The sequence below is a fragment of the Antechinus flavipes genome, chromosome 1 (genome assembly GCF_016432865.1).
Source record: "Antechinus flavipes isolate AdamAnt ecotype Samford, QLD, Australia chromosome 1, AdamAnt_v2, whole genome shotgun sequence".
NCBI classification, from domain to species: Eukaryota; Metazoa; Chordata; class Mammalia; order Dasyuromorphia; family Dasyuridae; genus Antechinus; species Antechinus flavipes.
Genome location: NC_067398.1, coordinates 667984067 through 668009078, shown reverse-complemented (window position 1 = coordinate 668009078; position 25012 = coordinate 667984067). Strand labels below are relative to the sequence as shown.

The 25012-nt window shown below is 39.2% G+C and overlaps 1 protein-coding gene across 1 annotated transcript in view; it reads right to left on the bottom strand.

Moving 5' to 3' along the window:
• Positions 1–22461, bottom strand: part of SIN3B (SIN3 transcription regulator family member B) — a 76460-nt gene extending 53999 nt beyond the window's left edge. Inside the window, exons 1-4 of the mRNA XM_051972090.1 lie at positions 22339–22461; positions 21267–21373; positions 18315–18468; positions 1264–1464 (exon numbers count right to left, since the gene is read on the bottom strand). Of these exons, the coding sequence (XP_051828050.1) occupies positions 1264–1464; positions 18315–18468; positions 21267–21373; positions 22339–22461 (585 nt within the window). The remainder of the gene's footprint in view (positions 1–1263; positions 1465–18314; positions 18469–21266; positions 21374–22338) is intronic.
• Positions 22462–25012: the final 2551 nt, after the last annotated feature.

Below are 25012 nucleotides of genomic sequence, written 5' to 3'. Positions count from 1 at the left end.
CCCTACTCCCACAGAAGGATTACTTATGTTCCAAAGGCACAAAAAATAAATTTGAGGGGCAGTTAGGTGGCTCAGTGGATGAACACCAGCCTGAAGTCAGGAGGACCTGAGTTCAAATCTGGCCTCAGACACTTATGTCCTAGCTGTGTGACCCTGGGCAAGTCACTTAACCCCAATTGCCTCAGCAACAAATAAAAATAAAAATAAATTTGGGTCTATCTATCATTTGGACACAACTGTAGTCCTCCAAATAAGGGTTTGGTGGCACTCCAAGACTCAGTCCAAATGCAACTGTCTTCTGCAGTTCTATCATACAATTTTTCTCCTATAGCCAAATCTCAGGCTGATGATTGGCATATCCATAAAAAGGAATTCAAGATTTCTTATCAGTCTTAGCTAAAATGCCAAATAAACATATATATTTTTAATAGGTTTTATTGTTAAGATCTTTGTTATGGGGGACAGCTAGGTGGTACAGTAGATAGAGCATCAGCTCTGAAATCAGGAGGACATGAGTTCAAATCTGGCCTCAGACACTTAATATTTCCTAAGTGTGTGACTTAATCCCAATTGCCTCAGCCAAAAAAAAAAAAACAAACAAAAAAAATCAACTTTGTTAATGATTCAAGAAAACATATATCTATTAAGAAACAACAAAGCAGGTTTCTCCTGATTTTTTCTTGAAATCTTAAGTCTTATTTTTAGGACTTATATATTGTCTTCCTGGATAACTGGCTTTGGAACACCTAAATGGCAATCAAAGGCTCTGCCCCACATGACGAATAGACTTTGTTAAAAAAAAAAAAATAGTCAAATCATCCTGTGACTTTCCCTACAGTAGGATGAGCTATTATCAGAAGTATCTTAAAAATGGTTCTTTAGGAAAGGAAGATGAAAAAAGGCAGGGACTAGAAAGAGAGGCCTACCTTATCTGAAATATAGCTGAAGTTGGGACAAGAGTATAACCAGGGAGGAACATGAAGTTGTAGCTTCACATCCTCAGCTAGTGCTATAAAAGGAGCACAAACAGTTCCAACCCAACAGCCACACACTTATGCTTATTAAGACACTCATTCTGGGATCCCAAGATCTTATTAACCCTAAGAATCAAGACGGTGCAGAGGCTTTTTGAAAGGGAAGTAACAGGAGGCCTAATCACCTCAGGAGACTTTCTTAAATCATCAAATTCCTTTCATTTTATCTACAAATAATGCTGAGTAGTACCACAAACTTATACCCTAATCTGATTCCCAGCATTTTTACCTGGTAAGTATGTAATATCTCTAAGAATGATCTGTAGATTTCTGGGTGGTCAAGAAAACGGGTTTTGATCTTATTCACATAGCTTATAGCATTGTTGAATTCCACAGAATCAGATTCCAAGGGTCCCTGATGTCTGTCTTCCTTATATGGCAGCTGCTGCTTATAGTCATCTGCAGAGTCATTGCGATGGTGGGAATTCTCCTGAAAATTCAACCAGAACACATCATCAGCACATCAGGCCTAGGATGCAGAGAAGTGATTCTAAAGAAACCTCTAAGTAATTCACACATACATATACACACATATATACATTAAAAAAAAATCATCTATATATAATGTACTACTCATGTGTGAGTTCTAATTATGTATTTAGATGTTTTATTATAGATTAGGAAACTCCATTGAAGAAAACTCCCTTTACCAGCACAAATCAGCAGCTACATTGCAACCAATTATCTTTGCAAATCCTCTAAGAGGTCAGGGTATTAGTTCTAAAAGGCAGATTTTGTCTCTGAAACTGATTATTTGCTTCTGTGTTTCACTCACAAGCCAAGCATGTTCTACCTGAAGAAAAGAGTTTGAATAAAGTTTTATTTTCCTTTTTTTCCTTTTGGGGAGAGGAAGAGAAAATTACTTGTTAAATTGGAAAATAAAAAGATTTTTAAAATTAAAAATTGAAAAACAAATAAAAATAAAATATTTTGTAAAATAGCCTGAAGGGGCAAAGAGAAGAATGTTAAAGAAAAGTAAAGATGAAAAAAGAGCCCAATTCTTTGAAGTTATACAATGCTATAATAGCTATGAGACTGAATAAAGCTGGACCCTCAGAGGCGCCATTTTGTGTGAAGAAATAATGAAAAGTAACACTGCTTGCATGAAGTTGCCAACAGTAGCAATAGGCTACTCCCTGCTAAGAAGCCACATGTCAAGTTGATAAAAAGAAAATATGCTATCTGCTCAAGGTATTACCTCAGACATGAAGGAAAGGTTCCCAAGGTTTATCAAACCTAATGACTACCTTCAACTTCTGGTGATCAATGTATAGATAAATATATATATATATATATACATATATCCAAAAACTTGCAGAAACCAAAACTATTTATACCACACTAGATTTTTTTTTTAACATTCCAGGCACAAAATAGAAGACCTTAAGGATAAAGGCAGTGTTTTTAATGCTGTTAGCAACTCAAGATAACGTCTTCAGAAATGAAATGTACACTGGGATGTGAATAGCGTGTTAAGAGGATGGTAACTGATGTGAAATGATCCAACTACTGTGGAGAGTAATTTGGAATTTGCCTAAAGGATTATAAAACTGTGTATATCCTTTAATCCAGCATTATTACTACTAGTCTATATCCCAAAGAAATTCCAAAAGTATACACATGTATAAAAATGTTTGTAGCAGCTTTTTTTGTAGTGGGAAGTAATTAGAAATGTAGTGGATGTCCATTAGGGAATGGCTAAGTTGTAATGGAATATTATTGTTCTATAAGAAATAATCAGCAGATTAAGTCTTTATGGTGTGGCTTAGGGAAAGGAGCACTAGGGTGGCTCCAGGAATTGGGGTTCAGTTCCCAACTCTTGTGGATGACTGCCACCCATGTGGCCCTGGGTAAGACACAGTAGAGCTCAGTTTCCTTATCTGTAAAGTGAAGAGTTGGACCAGGCGTCCTCCAAGGTCCTTTTAAGTTCTAGAGCCGTTATTCCATATACATCCTGAGACCATCCACTCTCCCTTAGAAAGCTCCTCAGTTTGTGCTAATCCCACCTAAAACTTGTTCCAATGGCTCTCTTTTGCCTCAAGGACAAAATAAACTCTTCTGTTTGGTGTTCAAAAAAAAAAAAAGAAAGAAAGAAATAATCAGCAGAATGGCTTTAAAAAAGCCTGGACATGAACTGATGCTGAGTGAAATGAGCAGAAGCAAGCAAACATTGTACACAATAACAGCAAGATTATGTAATGATCAAATATGATGGACTTGGCTCTTCCAGCAATTAAGTGATCCAAGATATTTTCAGATGGAAAATACCATCTGTGGATGACTGAATGTGGATTGAAACATAGTATTTTCACTTTTTTTTTTTTTTTTGCTTGCTTGCTTCTTCCTTCTCTTGTTTTTTTTCCTTTTTGGTCTGATTTTTCTTGCATAATATGACACATATGGAAATATGTTTAAAAGGACTGTATATGCTATCTTGGGGAGGTAACAAGTGAGAGAGGAAGGGAGGGTAAAAATTTTGGAACAAAAATCTTAGAAAAATGAATGTTGAAAACTATATTTGTATTTGGAAAAATAAAATACTATTGATAGGGGAAAAAGGAGGGAGGGGGGAAAGTGGTAACTGAGAATGTGATTTGGATTTCTGGTTCAGGACTTATAATAACAACAGACCAAGGAGAAAGTACAACAAGTGAAGATCAAAAACAAAAACAAAAACATCTGCCTGAGACTTCTAAACTTTATCAAAAGAATAAGTTGACATGAAATTGCCCACGTAATTCTGCCAGGTCAAAGGATAACAGATATAACCCATTAAGGAGAAGAGGTATAAAGGACCAGAAGCAACACTTGTATTCAGCTGCCTGCACACATATGCCAAGAACCCAGGCAATAAGACAGATAAACCAGAGAAGTCAAAACAAGAAATATATTTGACCTTAAAGGTCCCATTCACAGAGACAAGCCAACAAAGAAGTCAGCAATAATACATTGGGCTCTAACATAGGGGGATGATAAAAAGTTAAAGTGAAGCAGGAATCTTGCTCCAACGAAACGAAGCTGCCCGTCAGTATCAGAAAGGCCTGGAGCAGCCCAGGACCAGAATGTGCCCCATTTACAAGGTACAAGACAGATGAAGGAAGATGTGTGGGCAAAATCTGTGACTTCATTAGTGTAAGCAGCTTTTTAATTCCATTGATGCCAACTGACAATTTGTCTAAGGATCAGTAAAGTTATATGGTACAGTTAACTTGAGAAATTCAGGAAAAAGAGGAAACATAATGGCAGAAAAAGGAACATTAGGGGGCAGCAAGGTAGCGCAGTGGATAGAGCACCAAGACCTGAGTTCAAATCTGGCCTCAGACACTTAACACTTCCTAGCTGTGTGACCCTGGGCAAGTCACTTAATCCCAATTGCCTCAGCAAAAAAATAAAAATAAAAATAAAAAAATAAAAAAATAAATTAAAAAAATTTAAAAAGGACATTAGATTGCAACTGAAGCAAGCTCCTGACCATGTGGCTTAACGATTGGATCACAAGCTCAGCATGGAAGGATGTTATAAGACTTCAGATACCCACAAAAGCTTTAGCAAAACAGCCAACTGTTTTGGGGTTTCCTCATATAAAATCATTCTGGCTTGTCCCTCTTTCCTTCACTCCCTGTTTCCAAACACTCCCTCAGCCATCTCCCAGCCTCAGTTCTCTTCCCTTCTGTAAGACATCGTTCATTCAGCCACCACAGTAATATTACTCATATAGAACAGGTTTCATCATATTACTGCTTTGCTCAATCATTGCCCCAGCTTTCCATTACTCTAGGATCACAAACAAACTGATACTTTGGCATTTAGGCCTTTCCTAACAGCTCCCACATGCCTTTGTAGCTGGACCAGACAAGACTCCCTTGACCCCCTGTGGCCTCATCTCCCCCAGGGTACAATCCCTAGCTTCCTTCAAAGCCTGACTCTCAACAACACTTACACTAGGTCTTTAAGGTGCTTCCATATCCCTATAATGACTACAGTCTTTTTTACTTTCTTATGAGGAAAAAGCCGCAATCTCAAAGCTAGGAAGTCCTGGCTATATAGCTATGTGTACATATTGCCCCTCCAACAGAATTTTTCATTCTTTCAGGGCAGGGCTTATATCATTTCTATCTCTGTATCCCCCAGTGCTAGCAGCATCTTGGCAAATGGCCATCAGTTAATAAGTACTAATTGACTATCTTATTGAGAACTGATCGAAGGAAAGAATTTCCCAGCAATTAGAGCGATACAAAAGTAGAATGAGCTGGCTCAGAATTAGAGCAAAGATCCAGTGTTAGCTGTGTGAAACAGAATTTTTTTATGGTATAGGTTGGAATAGTTCTTCACTGAAGCTCTTTCTCCTATCAATGCAATCACCCACAATCAACCTGACCTTGTTTCAGAAGGTAGAGGTGCTTCTTCTCCAAGAGGAACTCCATATTCTGGACCTGATTCCCACGAACAAAGAACGTCTTGTAGGGGAGGGGGGATAGGAATGTTAGGAATTTAGAGGGGAGTGAGGTAGGAAGGAAGGAGGGAGAGGGAAGAGGTAGAAATTATTTTGTTGTGGTGAGATTACATCTGAAGTGCTGCTTAGTTTAGGTATCACATTAATTAGGAAAGATTAATAAACTGGATAATCTCTAAAGGAGGGCTATGAGATGGGGATGTTTAGCCCACACATAGGGAGAGTACAGGAAGCATGTGTGCAAAAGTCAGTTTGAGAGCGTCAATTATATAAAAGACTATCACTTGGAAGAGTGATTTAAGATTTTTGCCGAAGAGAAAATAACTAGGATCAAAAAAGGAATTTAATATGTTGAGTTTTCAACAAAGAGTTTGATCTGTTCCCAATCCCTCTTAATTCTAGTATTTTTTTATTAATTATTTTCTTTTTATCCTGTACATAGTTTGCTTTGCACATATTTTCTTTCATGTTTACTCTAAGATTACAAACTCCTTGAGGGCTGAAATTGTCTTTTACCTCTTTTATAACCCCTGTGTGACCAAGCACAGTGCTTGGCATACAGTAGTCACTTAATGTTTAATGACAGGCTGGTTGGTGGGTTGACTGATCCTTCGATGGTATGTTTCAGTCTAGATCTATCTACCTCCCAACTCTGAAATTCTATGATTCAGACCTGGTAAATATTAGGGTTTGATCAAACACTACATAGGTTTACACAGAAGACTCAAGTTAATTACAAAAACAGTTAAAAGTTTACCAAACACTGCAAGCTATAAAGATGAAAGCAATGGCAAGGAACTGAGGATGACCACCAAAAAAAGTAAAGAAAAAAACAGGCTGATGAGGAGGTAGACAATGCAATTCCAATGTTTGTTGCTTGTTTTCTAGCCAAGGAAATTGATCTTTGGACTGGGAAAGACAAAACAAAAATGGTTAAGAGAAAGTTGAACTCCACGATCAGTGAGACAAAAAAAAAAATGCCCAAGTGCATCTGAACAATACCAGTGCATTGGAAAGAATGAGCAGATATGATGACAGAATCCCTAATAGTGATCTGTGAACAATCACAGAGACAGGGAGAGAGACCAGAAAACTAGAGATGAGCAAATATTTGCCCCATTCCCAATCAAGGGAAAAGAAAGGAATTTGCAAGGAAAGTAGGATGCTTTTTTAAAATTCTATAATCACTAAGAGAATTATATGGAGTCATTTAGAGAGGGAAATAGGAAAAGAGTTGAACAACAGCAAACAGTTTAACTTCACCAAGGACAAGTTCTGCCAGACTAAGCTTGTTCTGTAAGAAAACAAGATAGCTAGTGTGGAGTTCTTTTTCTTCTTTAAAATGACATAAGATGATGGTTCTCTCTGGGAGAAAGCAGGTTTCTTGGGGAGGTTTTCTGGAGGCAGTCTTAGTATCAGTTAAGAGTAAATAATCACCCAAAACGCAGTCAGGTGATAAAAGTTCAAATGTTTATTTTCACCTTCCAAAATAGCCCAGTTAGTTGAGAGGCCTATCTCTCTGCTTGATTCCAAGAGCTCTCTCCGAATGTCTCCAAATCCAAAGGTTCTGTCCTTCAGCCTCTGCCTCTACTTTCTTCAGCCTCCAGCCAGCACAAAGATGGAATGAATCTCTTGCCTCCTTCACTTGGGGCTTGGCAGCTTTCTGGTGAGTCTTTCAGACCCGCTTGGTCTCAGTGGGGGAAGTGCAGGAGCCCAGCCACCTACCACAGTGGTGTGAGATGAAGATGAATCTGGTTGTGCCTCTGAGAGAGCCTTCTCAAACTTCTGCTGGACTCTCGACTCATACCTTCTTCCTCTGAAAACTCTTCTGACTGGCCCCTTTGAAGCTCTATTCGAGAGAAAGGAATTGTGGGATGCGACAGAGGGACTATGGGTTTCTCCCATAGTGCTCTCTGGCCCTAAGAGCTTCAAGGGAGGTATGAATTCACAAAGTTACAAAGTTACAAAGTTTACTTTGTGAATCTCCCATACTTGTGAATTCCAACGAGTAAAAGTGTAAACACAAGCATTGTATTAATCAGTTCTACTTAGTACCTTGTTTCTGACCCAAAACATTTTCTTTTAAGATCAGATCAATAATCTATCAACTCTAATATTAGAGTTAGCAGTTTGTAAAGATTCCAACAAGCTAGGCTAGTAAATGAAAAGAATGCTATAGAGGGAGTTAATATCTGAACTTCCATCTGACTTACAGCTGAAGTGCATATGTGGCACCTCCTCCACTAGAATGAGATCCTCAAGAGCACTTGTATCCTTAGCATGTTGCACACAGTCAATGCTTAATTAACAATTTATTCATTCTTTCAGTTCCAGGAGAACATTTTACAAAGGCTTTCATGCTATTCTGATAGAAAAGGCATAAATGAGAATTCAAAAGCAATATAAATCAAGTGGTTTTGCAATTAAGTGTATGACTCCAAAGGAGCTATTCTTGTCAAAGTTGGAGTCAGGCCTATAATGAAGTGGTCCAGAAATCTATCTCAGACTCTGGGAAATTTTTACCAGAGACTTGACTAATTATACAGATGGCATCCTTATCATATCTTAAAATGACATTATACAAAGCTAAAAGGGAAAGTTAGCCTATTGGATGACAGATGAGATTCAAAGAATTCTTGACAAAGTTGATAGACCAAGTCCAGTGAGATGACATTTAATAGGAATAAATGTAAAGTCTGACACTTAGAACCAAATAATCAACTGCACAAATTCAGGGCCAGAGAGATGGGACTCTACCACAATCCTTAACACACACACACACACACACACACACACACACACACACACACACACAACAAAGATTTGAGTGGACTGCAAACTAAACTGAAATGAAAAATGCTGGAACAATCTTTGGATCCAGGATGATGAGAATACTGAAAGCAAGTCACATGAGAAGTAGTTGATGAAACTGGGGATATTTAGCTACAGAATAAATATTAGGAAGGGCTATTCCAGAGAGAATTAGAAGCAGTGGAGGCAAATTTTAGTTCCATATAAAGAAAAAAGCTTCTTAACAACTGAGATAAAGAGGTTGGTCTGGAATCAGGAAGATCTGAATTCAAATTCTGCCCCCCTCCTTCACCTCCCCTCTCACATACTCAAACTAGTTATGTGCTTCTAGGCAACTGAATGAACCACAGTAGACCTCAGTTTCCTTTTCTGTAAAATGGAAACAACAACAGCATCTACCTCATAGAATTGTTGTGGGGATCAAATAAGATATCTGTAAGCACTTAGCATAACGCCTGGCACCCAGCAGGTACCATCAAGGTACTACTTGTCTTGAAAGAAAAGTGCCACATTAAATGCTAACACAAGAAAGAACAAAGTGGGAATTTGTGGAACTTGTGTACTTTACGATTAGGCTAAAGGAGGAATATAAATCTCTGTTCAGTAGTTTCTGAGTTTCTTGGAGTTTCTGAGAAAAAGGGAGAAGAGAGAAAAGGAAAAGAGAGGAAAGAAGAGATTGTTTACAGTGATTTTGAAAGTAGATCTCAAAGTGATGAGGGCAGTAAGTACAATTATTTGTATTTTCTCTGAATGCAAGACTATATTTCTGTCAAGATCCAACTATAAAAGTCCAGCTGCAGGAAAATTCAGAGAGTACAAAAATGCATTTTCACATCATGAAGCTCAATTTCTTTGATTCCCATCTTTTCCTATCAAACACTACTAATAATAATACCACACAATCAAACAGTCCTTTCTTCTTAGAAAAGTACTTTTCCATATAAGAGGTTAACTTTGAGAAAAAGTATGGTGTAATGGGGAAAAAATGGAACTGGTAAGGCCCAGCTCAGGCATTTGTTATAAGTTAACATCTAAGCCTTAGCTTCCTTCACCTAAAAATAGGAATAAAAATACCTGTACTTCCTGCCTCACAAGAATGTTTTAAGTTCTTTGTAAAACCTTATAGAGCTAAAAGAACTAAGCATTATCATCATCATCATCACTAGTGATTAAGAGCCCTGAGAAGTAGACTGGGGGTCAAGTCATGGTCATTTCTGACTCATTGTTCCCCCACCTTTAAAATATAAATCTTATTTGTAATACCGATCTCACAAGGTTCATGTGAGGAAAATATTTTCTTTTTTTTTTTTTTTTTTTTTGCTGAGGCAATTGGGGTTAAGTGACTTGCCCAGGGTCACACAGCTAGGAAGTGTTAAGTGTCTGAGGGCAGATTTGAACTCAGGTCCTCCTGACTTCAGGGCTGGTGCTCTATCCACTGCGCCACCTAGCTGCCCCTGGAAAATATTTTCTAAAGTCATAAAATTAAAATGTGAACCATACAGTATTTAGCTCATTTATAAACATTAAATTAACTGTTGATGTTCCAAATGTGTGACTTTTATCCAGTGCCAAACAATAACACATTACCAGAAAAAAGGAACACCTGCGTTAGCCCCTAGCACACTTCCAGAAACTGTGCCCCAGAAGATTTAACCCACTTAACTTTGGAGCCTCAATCCTGGGACCTAACTATACTAATTAGTAAGTGTAAATTCACATTGTACAATATATCTAATTGACCCCAACCATATTTTATATTCCACCCAAACCATTTTCTTTTTACATTCTTCCCACTCCCCCTATTTATACATAAGTCAATTCACATGACTCTCCAGATCATCCCTGTGATTTCCTAAAACAAAACATCAAAAATAATTTCCTAAATCATAACCAGGACTCCCCAAATAGGCTATGTCAGCCAATGACACTGTTTAAGTTCCTTAAGGGCAAAGACTTTGTTTTGATGTTCCCAGAACTTAGCACAAAATACTTAATAAATGCTTCTTCACTTACTAATTTTAATATTAGCATTCTAATCACAAAACAAACAAATTACATCTCCATGGAAGAATGGCTCATAGGTTTTCTTGAGCAAAGGAATTTACAGAACAGGTTTCACTGTGGGCCCAAAGGCAACCAAAAAAATCACTTTTATGTAAGATATTTGATATCTTGATTTGCAGTATTAATCAAGAGCATAAGCAAAAAGACTATGAAGGCAACTACACTAAGTGGACTGACATGCTGAGGAAAAAAAAAAGGAGAATAAACAAATTCTATGAAGAACCTGACAAGAGGTTTTCAAATCAACTGCACATAGCTTTAATGTGAAGGGAAGACACTGAAAACATGGCAGAAGAGAAGGTTTTGGATTTTAAAATGAGATTATAAGCTATAACTCAACGTTGTCATCCCTAAAAAATGTCATGCATGTATGTCATAAATACTTTTTTCAAGAGGACACCTTTTGGTGGTGCAAAAGGCAATACCTACAGCATCATAGAAAATGAAACTGACTATACAGAAAACAAGAGATAATGAAAGAAAACATTACAGAAGATAAAATGGACAATTTTGACTATATAAAATTTAAAAGATTTTGCAAACTAAACCAACACAGTAAGGTTAGAAGGAAAAGATTTAACTGGAAAATATTTGCAAGTTTCTCTGATGAATGTCTCATTTCCAAGATATATATGGAATTGATTCAAATTTATAGGAATAAAAGTCATTCCCCAAGTGATGAATGATCCAAGGATATAAACAAGCAGTTTTCAAGGGAAGAAATCCAAATCATCTATAGTATATAGGGAGAAAAATGCTCCAGTTAGAATGTGAAAGTAAAGAACTCTAACTTGTTAAGGACCATGCTCAAGTGTGCAGGGGCAAGTCAATTCTCTCTCTCTCTCTCTTTTTTTTTTTTTTAAATAACTTTTTATTGATAGAACTCATGCCGGGGTAATTTTTTACAACATTATCTCTTGCATTCATTTCTGTTCCGATTTTTCCCCTCCCTCCCTCCACCCCCTCCCCCAGATGGCAAGCAATCCTTTACATGTTGAATAGGTTACAGTATATCCTGGATACAATATACGTGTGCAGAACCGAACAGTTTTCTTGTTGTACAGGGAGAATTGAATTCAGAAGGTATGGGCAGGTCAATTCTCCAAAAGCCCCCACAGCTGTAAATCGTAACACCTCTGAAGGAATTGCAAATCAGCCTTTACTGACACAGATGTTGCTTGTGGATTGGGAATGAAATAAATTGGAGGCAAGAGAGGAGAGGAGAAGAGAGAGGTCAGAGAATACAACTGCCTCTCAGTCTCCTTGTATCATCATCCTCTCACATGAAGGGATCTATTCTGCTGGTCAGAATTAGATCCCCAGCAGCCACTAGCAGGTGGCTCCCGTAACACTAGGTGGTTGCTCCTGTAACAACACTTATTATATTGGCAAAGTTTGTAAAAAAGGAAAATTACAAATATTAGAGGTGTTATAGAAAAACAGGCTCAATAATGCACTTGCTAGAACTATGAACTGGTATGACCATTCTGGAAAGTAACATAAAACTATATCAAAAATGTTATTAAACTATGTGTACTCTGTGACTCAGTAATACCACTATTAGGTCTACATTGCAAAGAGATCAAATAAAGATGAAAAAGATCCATATGTACAAAAATGTTTACAGGAGCTCTTTTTTGTGATAACAAAGATTTGAAAAATGAGGAGCTGCCCATCAATTAGGGAAAGTCTGTCTGAACAAATTATGGTATATGAATGTAATGGAATATCATAGCACTATAAGAAATGACAAAGGACAGTTCAGAAAAATCTTGAAAGATTTGTATGAAATGATGCAGAGTGAAGTGAGCAGAAGAAAACAATGAATATATATTAACAACAGTGTAAAAAAGAAAAACTTTGCAAGACTGAAAAACTTATCAATAAAAAAACCAACCACAATTCCAAAGAACCCATGATATAACATGCTACCAATTTCCTGATAAAGAGGTGATGAACTAAGGGTACAGAATGAGTCACATATATTTTTGGACATGGACTAAGTGAGTTTTTGTTTTACTAGATTACAATTGGATACTAACGAGGAAATTCTTTCTGTAACAAGTATCTTTGTGAAGTTAAACAAAAGACTATCTAAAAAAAGGTCAAAATCAACACCAAATCAGAAAATAAAGAAAAATAAGATGGCTAGGTTATGCAATTATAAGGGTTTCAAGTCAATCCACTTAAAAAGTTAACATTAAAAATGGAAAATGGATAAAAATTAAGATATCAACTCTTAGCACAATTTCTTTTTTTCTCATCACCAGAAGTATAAGTATTGTCTTAAGAGAAAGTCAAAGGGCCTCAGTTATCAAATATAATCTCCTTGTTAAAAAAATTACCAAAAAACTATATGGCAGAAAAGATGCTCCAAGTCATTATTAATCAGAGAAATGCAAATTAAGACAACTCTGAGATACCACTACACACCTGTCAGATTGGCTAGAATGACAGGAAAAGATAATGCGGAATGTTGGAGGGGATATGGGAAAACAGGGACACTGATACACTGTTGGTGGAATTGTGGACACATCCAGCCATTCTGGAAAGCCATTTGGAACTATGCTCGAAAAGTTATCAAATTGTGCATAGCCTTGATCCAGCAGTGTTTCTACTGGGCTTGTATCCCAAAGAGATTTTAAAGAAGGGAAAAGACTGTATCTGCAAGAATGTTTGTAGCAGCCTTCTTTGTAGTGGCCAGAAACTGGAAACTGAGTGGATGCCCATCAATTGGAGAATGGCTGAATAAATTGTGGTATTATTGGTCTGTAAGAAATGGCCAACAGGATGATTTCAGAAAGGCCTGGAGAGACTTACATGAACTGATGCTTAGTGAAATGAGCAGCATCAGGAGATCATTATATACTTCAACAACAATACTATATGATAATCAATTCTGATGGGCGTAGCCAATCTTCAGCAATGGGATGAACCAAATCAGTTCCAATAGAGCAGTAATGAATTGAACCAGCTACACCCAAGCGAAGGAACTTTGGGAGATGACTATGAACCACTACATAGAATTCTCAAACCCTCTATTTTTGTCCACTTGCATTTTTTATTTCCTTCACAGGCTAATTGTACACTATTTCAAAGTCTGATTCTTTTTGTACAGCAAAATAACTGTTTGGACATGTATACTTATATTGTATTTAATTTATACTTTAATATATTTAACATGTGTTGTTCAACCTGCCATCTGGGGGACGGAGAAAAGGGAAGGAGGGGAAAAATTGGAACAAAAGGTCAATGCTGTAAAATTACCCATGCATATAACTTGTAAATAAAAAGCTATAATTAAAAAAAGAAGAAAAAAAAAAAACTACCTGGCATCCAGGGATAACTATAAACTACTCCAACCATTCTGGAAAGCAAAGGACTATAAAACTGTGCATAACCTTTAAGCCAGCAAGAAAGAGAAAAAAGGAACAAGATATACAAAAATATTTATAGATACAAAAATATTTATAGATACACTTTTTGTGGTGGCAAAGAAGTAGAAACTGAGAAATGGCTAAACATCTTATGTTATACAAATGGGATGAAAGACTACTGTGCTGTAAAAAAAGATGAAAAGAATGGTCTTAGAAAAACCTAGGAAGAAATTAACTGATGCAAAATCAAATAAACAAACCAGGAGAATAATATACACAGTAGTAGCAATATTGTAAAAATAATCAACTATGAAAGTAATTCTGATCAGCACAATGACCCAACACAATATCAAATATGATGAAATATGCTATATACCATCAGACAGAGAACTAATGGACCCAAAAGGCAAACTGAAGCATATTTTTTCTTTTTCTTTTCTGGAACATAAGCTATAATGCAGAAATTTGTTTTAAAAGACTCTACATATTTTTCTTCCCTCCTCACTGAGTGCATAAAGAAAAACAAGTGAATTTGGAACTGAAAAAAGAATTTTGAAACTGTGCTTAAAAGATTAAAATTAAAAAAGAAAGAAATGATGAAGAGGACTGTTTTGGAAAAACCTGAGAAGACTGAACAATTTATACAATAAAAACTATACTGTTAAGATAATCAACTTTGAACGACTTAAGAATTCTGATCAATACAATGACCTATCACAATTCCAAAGGACTCAAGATTAAACATGACATCTACCTTCAAATAAAGAGATGATGGACTCAAGATTGCTGAATGGAGCATTTTTTCTTTTGGATATGATTAATGCAGGAATTTGTTTATGTATTAACAGGTTTGAGGGTTGAATGGACAAGGAATAAGAGAAAATTCAGAACTAAAAATAAAATTGACTTAAAAAACATTAATGACACTGGAATCACCATATTTGGACTCAACACTTTAAGATCCAATGTACTCCATAAGAAAAGAGAAATGACACTTTAAAAGGGTGAAATCTAGAAGAATGTCTAAAACTGATCAAACATACAGAAGGAACTCGTAGGAGGCCACATAGTTTTTAAAGTATGTAGGAACTAATAATCAAGATATTTCTTAAGAGGAAGAATGTTCCTAAACAGAAAAAAAAATGGATTTTATGTATTACCCCCCAAAAGGCAACTTAGAAAACAGAAGCAAATAACAACTTGTAATTTATCAAATAAAACTTTATGAGAATGACCTTCCCATGTATCAAATGCATCCTTAGCAAAAATTTGATAAAGGAACAAATAGGCTTTCACAGAATTTTCTATGGTGGACCACATGGTGTAGCCACAGAATTGCAATGTATAGCAAATACAATACTCTTCTGTGTTTATTTGTTGATTAACAAAAAGCAGAGCAAAAAAGTAAATGTAAAGCCTCTATAAAATTCAATTTTGTTTATCAACAATTTTCTGATTATCATCAGTATGCAAGGGTACTTACCATCATAATGATGGATTTTTAGGCAAAGTGCAAACTGAAAAGAGATTCCTATAAATTATAAGACCTCAAAATGCTATTTGTAGATGACATATGCATACTCTAGTGACTACTCAGACTGCCATTCAAAAGAGGCCTAGAAATTTACACAGGAAAAACCAAGTGGCTCAAGATGCCCATCTCCAAAATTATAACACATATTTGGATAGTCAATGGGTTAAGTCCATTACATATCTACGTTGGGCATCACTGAAAATGGATAACATATTTGTCCAAAGCTGAATAAAAGAGTAGGTTTTCTAAATGCATTTAGGAAACCAGTCTTTTCAATCTGCCCAAGAAATTATTCCCTAATAGAAATCCATCTTTGTAATGCCAATATTCTCCCAGTGATACCACCTGGACTCAAAACTGAAGTTAACACAAAAAGACAGACATGGTCAATTTGCATAGGCTTAATAACACCTGTAATGGGCTGAGGCTTGAGTTGATGTACTGAGGTCCCAAGCACGTGAGGCTAAATAGTAATTGGACCATACTCTAAAAATATATATGCTTGGAGAAAGAATGGCCCCCACCCACTCTTTGTGCAAGTCCTAATGTGTTGTATAGGAAATGACGATTTTGGTGGTTGGAGGCAGGGGAGTGGAAAGGGAAGGGGAAAGGGAAAGAGAGAGTGCTGGCTGGTTTCTTGACACAGCTGCTCGCATTGCTATCGCGACCCCCCTTCATCTCCAATCCCCCTTTCACCTGCAATCCCCCCCTTCACCTCTGCTGGCTGGCTTTCTGTCGCAGCTGCCCATATTGCTATCACAATCTCCCTTCATCTCAAAAAAGAATAAAGATTGAAGATTTTTCCCTTAACCTGAATTCCTGACTCCAGCTGATTTTAAATACATGGTCATCACAAACACCACCAATTATTCAAGCACAAATGGCATAAAGACATCATTTTAAAAAAATGTATAATCAAATACAGAGATGAGCAAATCAGGTACCAAGAGTAAGGGACAGAAAACAAATAGCCAGAGTTAAACTGGGTTCTTTGAAATGTTAAAATGCCCTAGAGGAGGGTCTCCAGTCTATTCTATCACACCTCTGTGGAGGATAAAGTCACAAATCACAAAATGTTAAGGGAATGGAGAAGGAGGTTATAATCTATACCTTAACCACCCTTACTGCTAAGTTAATCGATCCACAAAAATATGTAGAACTAATGTTATCTCAAAACCTAACTTCTAATAATAAATATAGCTATGATTTTTTTTAAGAAGCACAAACTCTGCACTCTGACTCTGAAGTTTGTAAACATGAATTAAAAGTTCTTCATAATTCCAGTCATGTGCTTCCAAATTACTTTTTAAAATGGAGAAGCAGATTTCTGAAGAAATGATAGCAAATACCACAGATTATCTTTGTCCTGGAGTAAATGATAGTTTTCTCCCATCCCCATACACATCATCATCCAATTTCTTTAATAGTTATCCTTATAACTCTCTCTATAATTATCCCCTTAACTTGGAAAGATAGATTTTTCAGAAATCATCTAATTCAATCCCCCCTATTTTTTTTCATATGCAGAAACTAAGACCCAGAGAAGGAAGTGACCTGTCTGAAGTCACAGAATAACAGCTTATAAAAAGCTTGATATGAATTATATCTCACTTGATCACAACTACACTGTGAAATACAGTATTCTATCATCTCCATAAGACATGGGAGGAAACTGAAGGTTAGAGAGACAGACTCCCCAAGGCCCACCTCACTACTGGGCCTGACCACACCTGATTGGGTCTCCTCTGCCCACCACACTGAACTGTTCCCGCCTGAAATGCTGTCTAGGTGCTGCTGAGAAGGGCTATCCGGGTTCTCACCCCTTCCCCTGTCTTGAAGGAGTCTCTGGACAATCCCCTTTCAGAGAGGCACCAACAAAGAGTTTTCTACCAGCTCAGATCCTGAAGAGATGCGGTAGGTGGGCCTGGAACATCAGATGTGTCTGTAAATGGTAGGTACAGATATAATGATCTAGGTCCTTTCTGACCTATCCTCAAATAAAACTTAACTTCACTCTATAGGGTCACATTTCTTGCACCCAAAGAACAGGTACCCACAACTTAAATATATTAAAGCTTTACATATATTTAACTTTAGGACTCTGAGGTTTGGTACCATGGTGAACCCCAGCAATTTCAGACCTCAGAGCCAGGAGCTGGCAGATCTGGAGCTCAAGAGCCTTGAACTGAAATGGAGTAAGCTGATCAGGTGACTACATTAAATCTGGCATTGATATGGTGAATCCCTGGGACGAGGGGAGCATGGGCCAGGAACAGCTTAGAATAACAAAAGAAACAAGTTCCCCTCAGTAATGGGATTGGGTCCATGAAAAACCTCTGCACTTATCATCTGGACAAAAATAAGAAACTCAATCTTTTAAAAGAAAAAAATTATAACTTAATCAATGCATATCTCCTTCCACCAAATTCCTCCATGCTCAATAGATGGTCTCTATAAAAGGCAAAGACAAAAAAATTAAATCTCCTGATAGCCAATCTCCTGAGGATAAGCAGATCTCATCTCCAGGTCCCAGTGTATTAATACCAAGGAGTTGGGACTATATGGTATAGTCTTCAAGGCCTCAAGATTGCCTCACATTCACAAAGGGACATTATTATTAACTCTTGGCCTGAATACAGTTTTACAACCTAGAATATGTCTGAAAATATATTTAAATTTTCTTAAAGCCCTCATAGGGGAAGTTAAAAAATGAAATAATTTACCAACAGATGTTGGCACAATCCTTTCTATTCAAAATAAAAACACATTTCTAAAGAATCAATCCATGATGTGAAGGCTATGAACTACAATACCTAGCCAGTATTTAGATTCTCAAAATCAATTTTTTGGGGTTTCCTATATGGGTGTTTCCATATATTTTAGTTTGAGCCAAAATAGATTAGCAAAGGCCAGGTAGCAATATGTGTTCTAAATTGCAATCAAAGCAACTTATATATGCTGGAAATCAAGTTCTGCTCTCCTTTTAAAATCTATGCACATTTTATGGATACCCTTCAGTCACTCAAAATATCTCAACATACCTGACTTGTCAACGGGGCCTGAATGCTTAATTTGCCATTCTTTGGGATTTCTATCCTGTATCCCAGAGGAAGAAAAGCGTTGAATCCAACAATGAGGTCAGGGTGTTCATGGAAAAGCTGAGACACTCGCCTGATGACGCCAGGAGTATCAATGCTAAAACAAGAAGTGGAGTAGGCATTAAGCAATGAACTCTCTATGACAACCAAGCTTCCTCTGAGTTACCCCCTAAGCTTTTAGGGCTCTGCCCCTCACTTACCAAAGCTACCCAGGCTCCAACAATTGCCTAGAGCAGCAGGCAGAATGCTGGATGGAGTGGAAAACTGAGGGCACCAGCAGAGCAGAAGCCCAGGCCATCACGATTACAACTACTGTGTTCTCACACCACCACTCACCAAAAAGCCAATTCCCCTTCTAGGAGAAGCTGCAGAGTCCCACAGCACTTCGGCATCTCAAACCACTTTATCAAAGCCTGGGGTCAGCTGGAAGCCTTTAGGACAGAGCTCTTCTCTAAATGCTGGTTCCAAGAAACTGGCCAAGATTTCCTGCAGTGTGACAGCTCACCTGACTATGCAAGTTTGGGACCAAAGGCAACAGAGGATAAGACAAAGAATGTCCTGTATGCTGTGAAGAGTTATCTGGAGAAAAGGTAAACCCTAACTAAAACACCTCAGAAAGCATGACAGAGATGATATTGGTACAAGTGCTTAACGCAGTGCCTGGGGCATAGGAGGTGCTCATAAATGTTTATTCCCTCTCCTCTTGAAACAAAGCCCTGCTACACAGGCAGGTGGTCTGGGCCCCCATTCCTTCAAATAAAAAGGCTCTGGCAGTCAGTGTGCTAAAAAGGGCTTTCCCTTGTAAGTCCCTCACAATTAGCCAAAAATTATTTATTAAGCACTTATGTGCCACTCTGTGGAATGAAAAGATCACAAAAGGAAAAAAAAGCTCAGTCCCATGGGGAAGCCATATGCAAATAACTTTGGGCAAACAAGACCCAGAAAAGGTAAGCTGGAGGTAATCTCTTGAGATGGAAAGTCTTGGGCGAGAAACAATCCAGAGGCTATTGTGCCTGGATCATAAATAGCATGTAGGGAAGTAAAATATAAGACTGTTAAGACAAGAAAGGTCCCCTCCAAGTCTGACATTCTGTGTTCTATGTTCTAAGCTATTTCCCAGCTCTGTCATTTTATGTCTCTTAAAAGCCTCCTTACTTCGAATCCCTTTCCCTTCAGGTACATAGTTAACTGGGAGAGACACCTGGCCAGGGGGAGGGGAGAAGTTAACTCTCAAAGAGACAATAAATACCCCTAGAACAGCATTCTCTAACCTCTATTCTCAAGTTCCATCTTTTAGTAGAAAAAGCACTGCATGGACCTGAAGAAAGATGACCAGGGTTCAAACCCCAGCTCCAGCACTTAGTAGCTATGTGACTTTGGAGAAGTCATTTATTTAACCTCTCAAAGCCAATTTCCTTCTCTGTTAATTGGGGCTGATCATGCTTATGCTGTATTTCACAGAGATATTATAAGAGAAACAAGATAAATCTTGAAGGACCACAGAAACAAGGTATCACTTTATTACTCAGTAAGATACTCTAAGATTACACAAAGATACTCAGTAAGTAAACAGGTTATTTCTGTTGTCTTGTATAATAAGTAACCTAGCACAATGGACTAATAAGTGTTTAAAATGTTACCTAATTTGAAATGAATTAGCTTTAAAGCCCTCGGAATGCTGACATTTTGCTGATAAGGATTCATGAATAGGTGAATACCTTCAATTCCAGAATATAGCTTTTTAACAAACTAGATGGTAAAGGCAGCTATAAAGAACAAAAAAGATTCTGATTGCCTCTTCTCATGTCTACCACCTCCTGTTAAGCCCAGATCCCAGAGACCTCTCTTCCCCTCCCCACTGGTGAATTTTCATATGTATTTGAAAATCATATGTATGATTTTCATACAGATATGTATTTTTTCATTCATACATCTTCCCCAGAATCAATGGGTATCCTAAGGAGCCCTTTGAATTGAAATCCTTTCCCTAATCTCCTTTCCCAAACTAACTCACTAGAGGACAGGAGAAAAGGGTAAAAAAACCATCAAGAGGCTCGTCAACATCCTCCTCACATACAGAAGGTGAACTAGTAGAAGCTCTGAAGACCATCAAAATCCAGCTTCCTTCTTTACCCCCAAGCTCAGTTTAGCACCCCTCCCCCAAGCTAACTGGCCCTTAGGCTTCCCCCATTCTGACCCACAGCCCACAGTGTTTTCCTAAATGCAGGTCTACCCAGGTCACCAACTCAAACTCCAATAGCAACCAAAAGCTTCAAGGAAAAATATAAATAGATGTCTGTCATTTAAACCTCCTCACAACCCAGACTCTTCCTATTTTTTCATCCTCCTGATGGATCATAACCTTCCAGAGATTTTAAGGTCAAATATGGTTGGCTTTTTTGCTATTCCTCACAGCCAAGGGATGCAGGAGTAAGAGTGCTGACTTAAAGAAAACCTGGATTCAAATCCCAGTTCAGTCATTTATTATCTGTATGACCCCAGCAAGTCAATTACCTCTTTCTGCCTTGGTTTTCTCATCTGTAAAATGGAAATAAAGAGTATCTACTTCAAAGGATTATGAGGGTCAACAGATATCATGTACAGCACTTTGCAAATCTATGGCTGGGAGATGTTCAATGGCTTGGCCAGGGATGCACAGCTAGCTATGCATGGGATTCATTTGAACTTGGATCAGCACTCTCTCCCACTACCCCATGAAACCTCTCCAGCCGAGTGAACTTGGGCGATAGACTTAGTTTAATTTACCGATTTTTAAAACGTCAAAATTGAACTGGACTAGATGTTCCCAAGGTCCCTTCCATCAGCTCTACATTGTGTGCTCCTCCACAGTAAGCTAGTGGCCAATGTCTTACGTAAGGACTCCAGCATTTTTACCTTTGGCTCTTGAACTCCTTCATGATCTCCAGGAAGCCATTGTAGGTGGCAGGGTCACTCCCAAATCGGATCTTCACCTGATCCAGATAGGAGAGGGCATCCTCCACCTGCAGATACACAGCGGGGTTTTGGAAGGAGAAAGGCATCTTGCCCCTCAAGAGCAAAGAAGGGAAATTGAAAGCCAAGGGGGAGGGGTGGAGACGGGAACCCCTGAAAGATGAGAAGGGGGTGGGTGGGAGAAGTGAATTAGTGTGCCTGCAACAAGGGCCAAGAGAATCAGCTTAGAGCCTTAGGACAGAGGCCAGCAGGGGCTGGCCCAGGGGAGAGGGGTGGCGGACCACAGGTGGGAGAAGGGAGTCGCTGCTCGGAAGGCTTCGGGGCCAAAAGCAGGAGCCCATCCCGAGAGAGAAGAGGAAGATGCAATACTGGAAAAGGGGGCTTGGAAAGGAGACACAGGGGACGGATGGGACACTGGGGGGGAAGGGCAAATGGGAGCTCTGGAGAGCCTGTGCAGGGAAGGGAGATGGCCGTGGGGCACTGGGGAGGGGCTCTGCATTGAGGGGAGGAGGACAGTAGGGGGCTGTACAGGGAAGAGAAACGGGGGCACCGGGGGGCTGGGCAGGGAGGGAAGGGGGTAAAGGGGGCACTGGAGGCTGTGATGGAGCGAATGGGGCAACTGGGAGGGACTCCCGAGGAAGACGAGCATTGGGCACTAGGGAGAGGTTGAGCAGGGAAGTAGGGATACGGGATGCTATGCATGGGGGAAAGGGGAAAAGCTGACAGGGGAGGACCTTGACTGGGGAGAGGAGAAGGGGACCCCCGAATGGGGACATGCAGGGGGAGGGGGACGGAGCGGGTAGTTTCGCAGAGGGAAAAGGAGGGCACTACGAAAGGAAGGGGCTAGGCCCAAAGAGGGGAAGCGCAGGGTGAGCCCAGAGGCTGGAAGGGTGAGACGGGGGGCCACCGGGGCACCAACGGCAGGGGGAGGGGAGGCGACGGTTACTATAGGGTGCGGGTGGGGGGCGACAGTTGGGGGAGGGCGGTTCGAGAGGGGCGGAGGGCGAGCGCTCACGTGCACGGGCAGCTTCTCCTGCGCGGTGGGACCCGTGCGGCCCCAACGGGCGCCGCTCATCCCTCGGCCCCCGGCTCCGGCCCCCGGCCCGGTACCCCCGCCGCCGCCGCCGCCACTCGCCATATTGGAACTAGGCGCAGGAGCGACCCCGCCCCGCTCACGTCAGTGCGCCGCCATGACGTCAGCGCGCTGGGTCCGCCCCCGGGGCGGGGCCCAACAGCGAAATTTTGGGACGGGTGGGTGAGGCTGAAGGGCTGTTCCTCTTGCCCCAAAGCGAGGTCCCTGCTTGTCGGGGGCCCGCGCGTCTGTCTTTCTTGGGCGTTGATGGCCTACAACGGAAGCTCGAGCATCTCCCCCGCTCGACCTCGGTAGTGGCTTTCGAACCCGGCTCCTGGACCCACCACGACACCCGCGGCCGGAGCTGGGATTGGGGGCTTGCGTGCTTTTTCAGTCTGCATATAACTGCCTTCAGCGCGCTTCCAGTCGGATGCAGCGTGACGTTGTCCGCTTCTGGGATCAGTCACTGTCAGCATCACTCTCTGGGCAGCTCGTAATTACTCTGTATTAGTAGTGATTATAAACACACCGCGGAAGAGAGATGAGAGAAAAATGGGAGAAGCGCCTCGTCGTGATCCCCAGCTCGGCAAGCGCCCTTCAGAAGAAGCATTTTAGGAGTCTTTTCTCTTATTCCATAGAGGGCAAGGCCTGGAGTCTGAAAGACCTGACTTCAATTTCAGCCTCACATTTAGCAGTTGTGTTCCCTTCCCCCACTTACCTTCCGGGTTTTTTTTTTTTTTTTTTTTTTTTTTTAACAGTAAAGGGCATAAATATAGCATCTATATCTCAGGTCGTCAAGATAAAATGAGATTGTATATATAAAGTGCTATATAGATAGCTAGTTGAACATTTATTAAGCACTTACTGTGTGCTGTTCATCTTGGTATAGTGGATAAAGTCATCTTCCGTCAGACCAGGATTCAGATCACACGTCTTGATTCATACTGGCTGCGACTTTGTCATTTTGACATAGCTACCAACTTTTCCTTTATTCCTATAATTCATGGACCCTTTTGGCAATCTGATGAAGTCTGTAGACTCCTTTCCAAAGTAATATTTTTAAATAATTGAAGGAAATGCTATATTTTAGTTAGAATATATGAAAATAAAGATGTAATTTTTCTCCATCCCAAGTTCATGGGATGAATTCCCTGGAATTACCTTAAGTATACGTGGAATCCCTGCTTTCAGATCATTTAGTTGAACAACCGGTAACCAGCTTCATTGGTGGGACTAGTTACTGCTTAGGAGTTCCTATACCAAGAAAATTGCAGAATGGGCTTTTTTTTAATAGTTTAACTTTTTAATTGGTTTAATACTCAGAAATTGGAGATACAAAAAGAGAAGTGAAACAGGTAGTTTCCTCAAAGAGCTTACATTCTTTTGAAGAAAATGTATTGTTCAGTCATGTCCATATCTTTGTGACCCCATTTGGTGTTTACTTGGCAAGATATTGGAGTTATTTGCCATTTCCTGTAAGTTTTTGAGGTCCTATTTGAACTCAGGTCTTCCTGATTCCAGATCCAGCATTCCACATACTATACCACCTAATGGTCCCAATTGATAAATATACATATATGTGTTTAACACCTACTTGGTGCATCACTTTGCAAATCATGAGGATTAATGTTCCCTGTAATTCCTTTTTAATTTCCATTAAGTACCAAAAACAAAAGTTGTAATGGACAGTTATTGTAAAAGACCAAATGAGAAAACAACGCAAAACTCCAATAGAAATCCTCAAAAAGAATAATGATCTTTGAGTATATGTGTATCTCTGAAACTGTTGACTTATCTTTGGGGATTCTGACTTCCGTATTCATATCAAAAGCATTCTCATAAGGAGGATTTGGCAGATTTCATAGTAGGGTTGCTGAAGACAGTCAGAAATAGATAAAAGATGGTACCCAACCACCTTCTCCAAGCACCAGGGTGAAGAATTTCTTGATAGATTTCCCTCATAAAAGAATATGATGATGGGACAAATCCATCTTTTCCTCATGAAACTTTAAAAACAGGACACTGAAAACTTCATGAGGACTATCTGAAGAAAGGAAGTCTATTGAGACTATTCTAGAGTTGTGAGTGTCCTTGATCCTGTGTGTTTCCCACATGTGTGCCTCATACCATTATACTATAAATTAATGGCTTCCCTTTCCTACCTGGTCTCTGTGTATGTTTGTGGGAGAATACGATCAGGGTTTTTTAAAAATACCCAGCTAGGATATTGGAAATCGGAGTTGAGATCTGAACCATCTCTAAGATGCCTCTATTCAGGAGTCAACAAGTCCATGTTGTTTGTTTTTTACATAGTAAAAACTCTAAATTTTAGACTTCTCCTGAGCTACTGGTTGTCAGAAATTCAAGACTGATAATGCTATTCTTTCTACATAATTTCATTTAGTAAAATGTGGTCTCATATATGAGTGAGTAGATTTTCTGGGTCCTTTGAATAAGTCACTTCACTTCTCAGGGCCTTCAAGTTAATTTCAAATTAAAGCTCATTTGGATGAGCTGAATTAGTAGAGAGAATTTCTTCATTTTCCCCAAAACATTAAAAAGCCCAAAAAAGTATTTTTGGATTAGGAGGAATATTACATTCCTTTGACAATGGGGA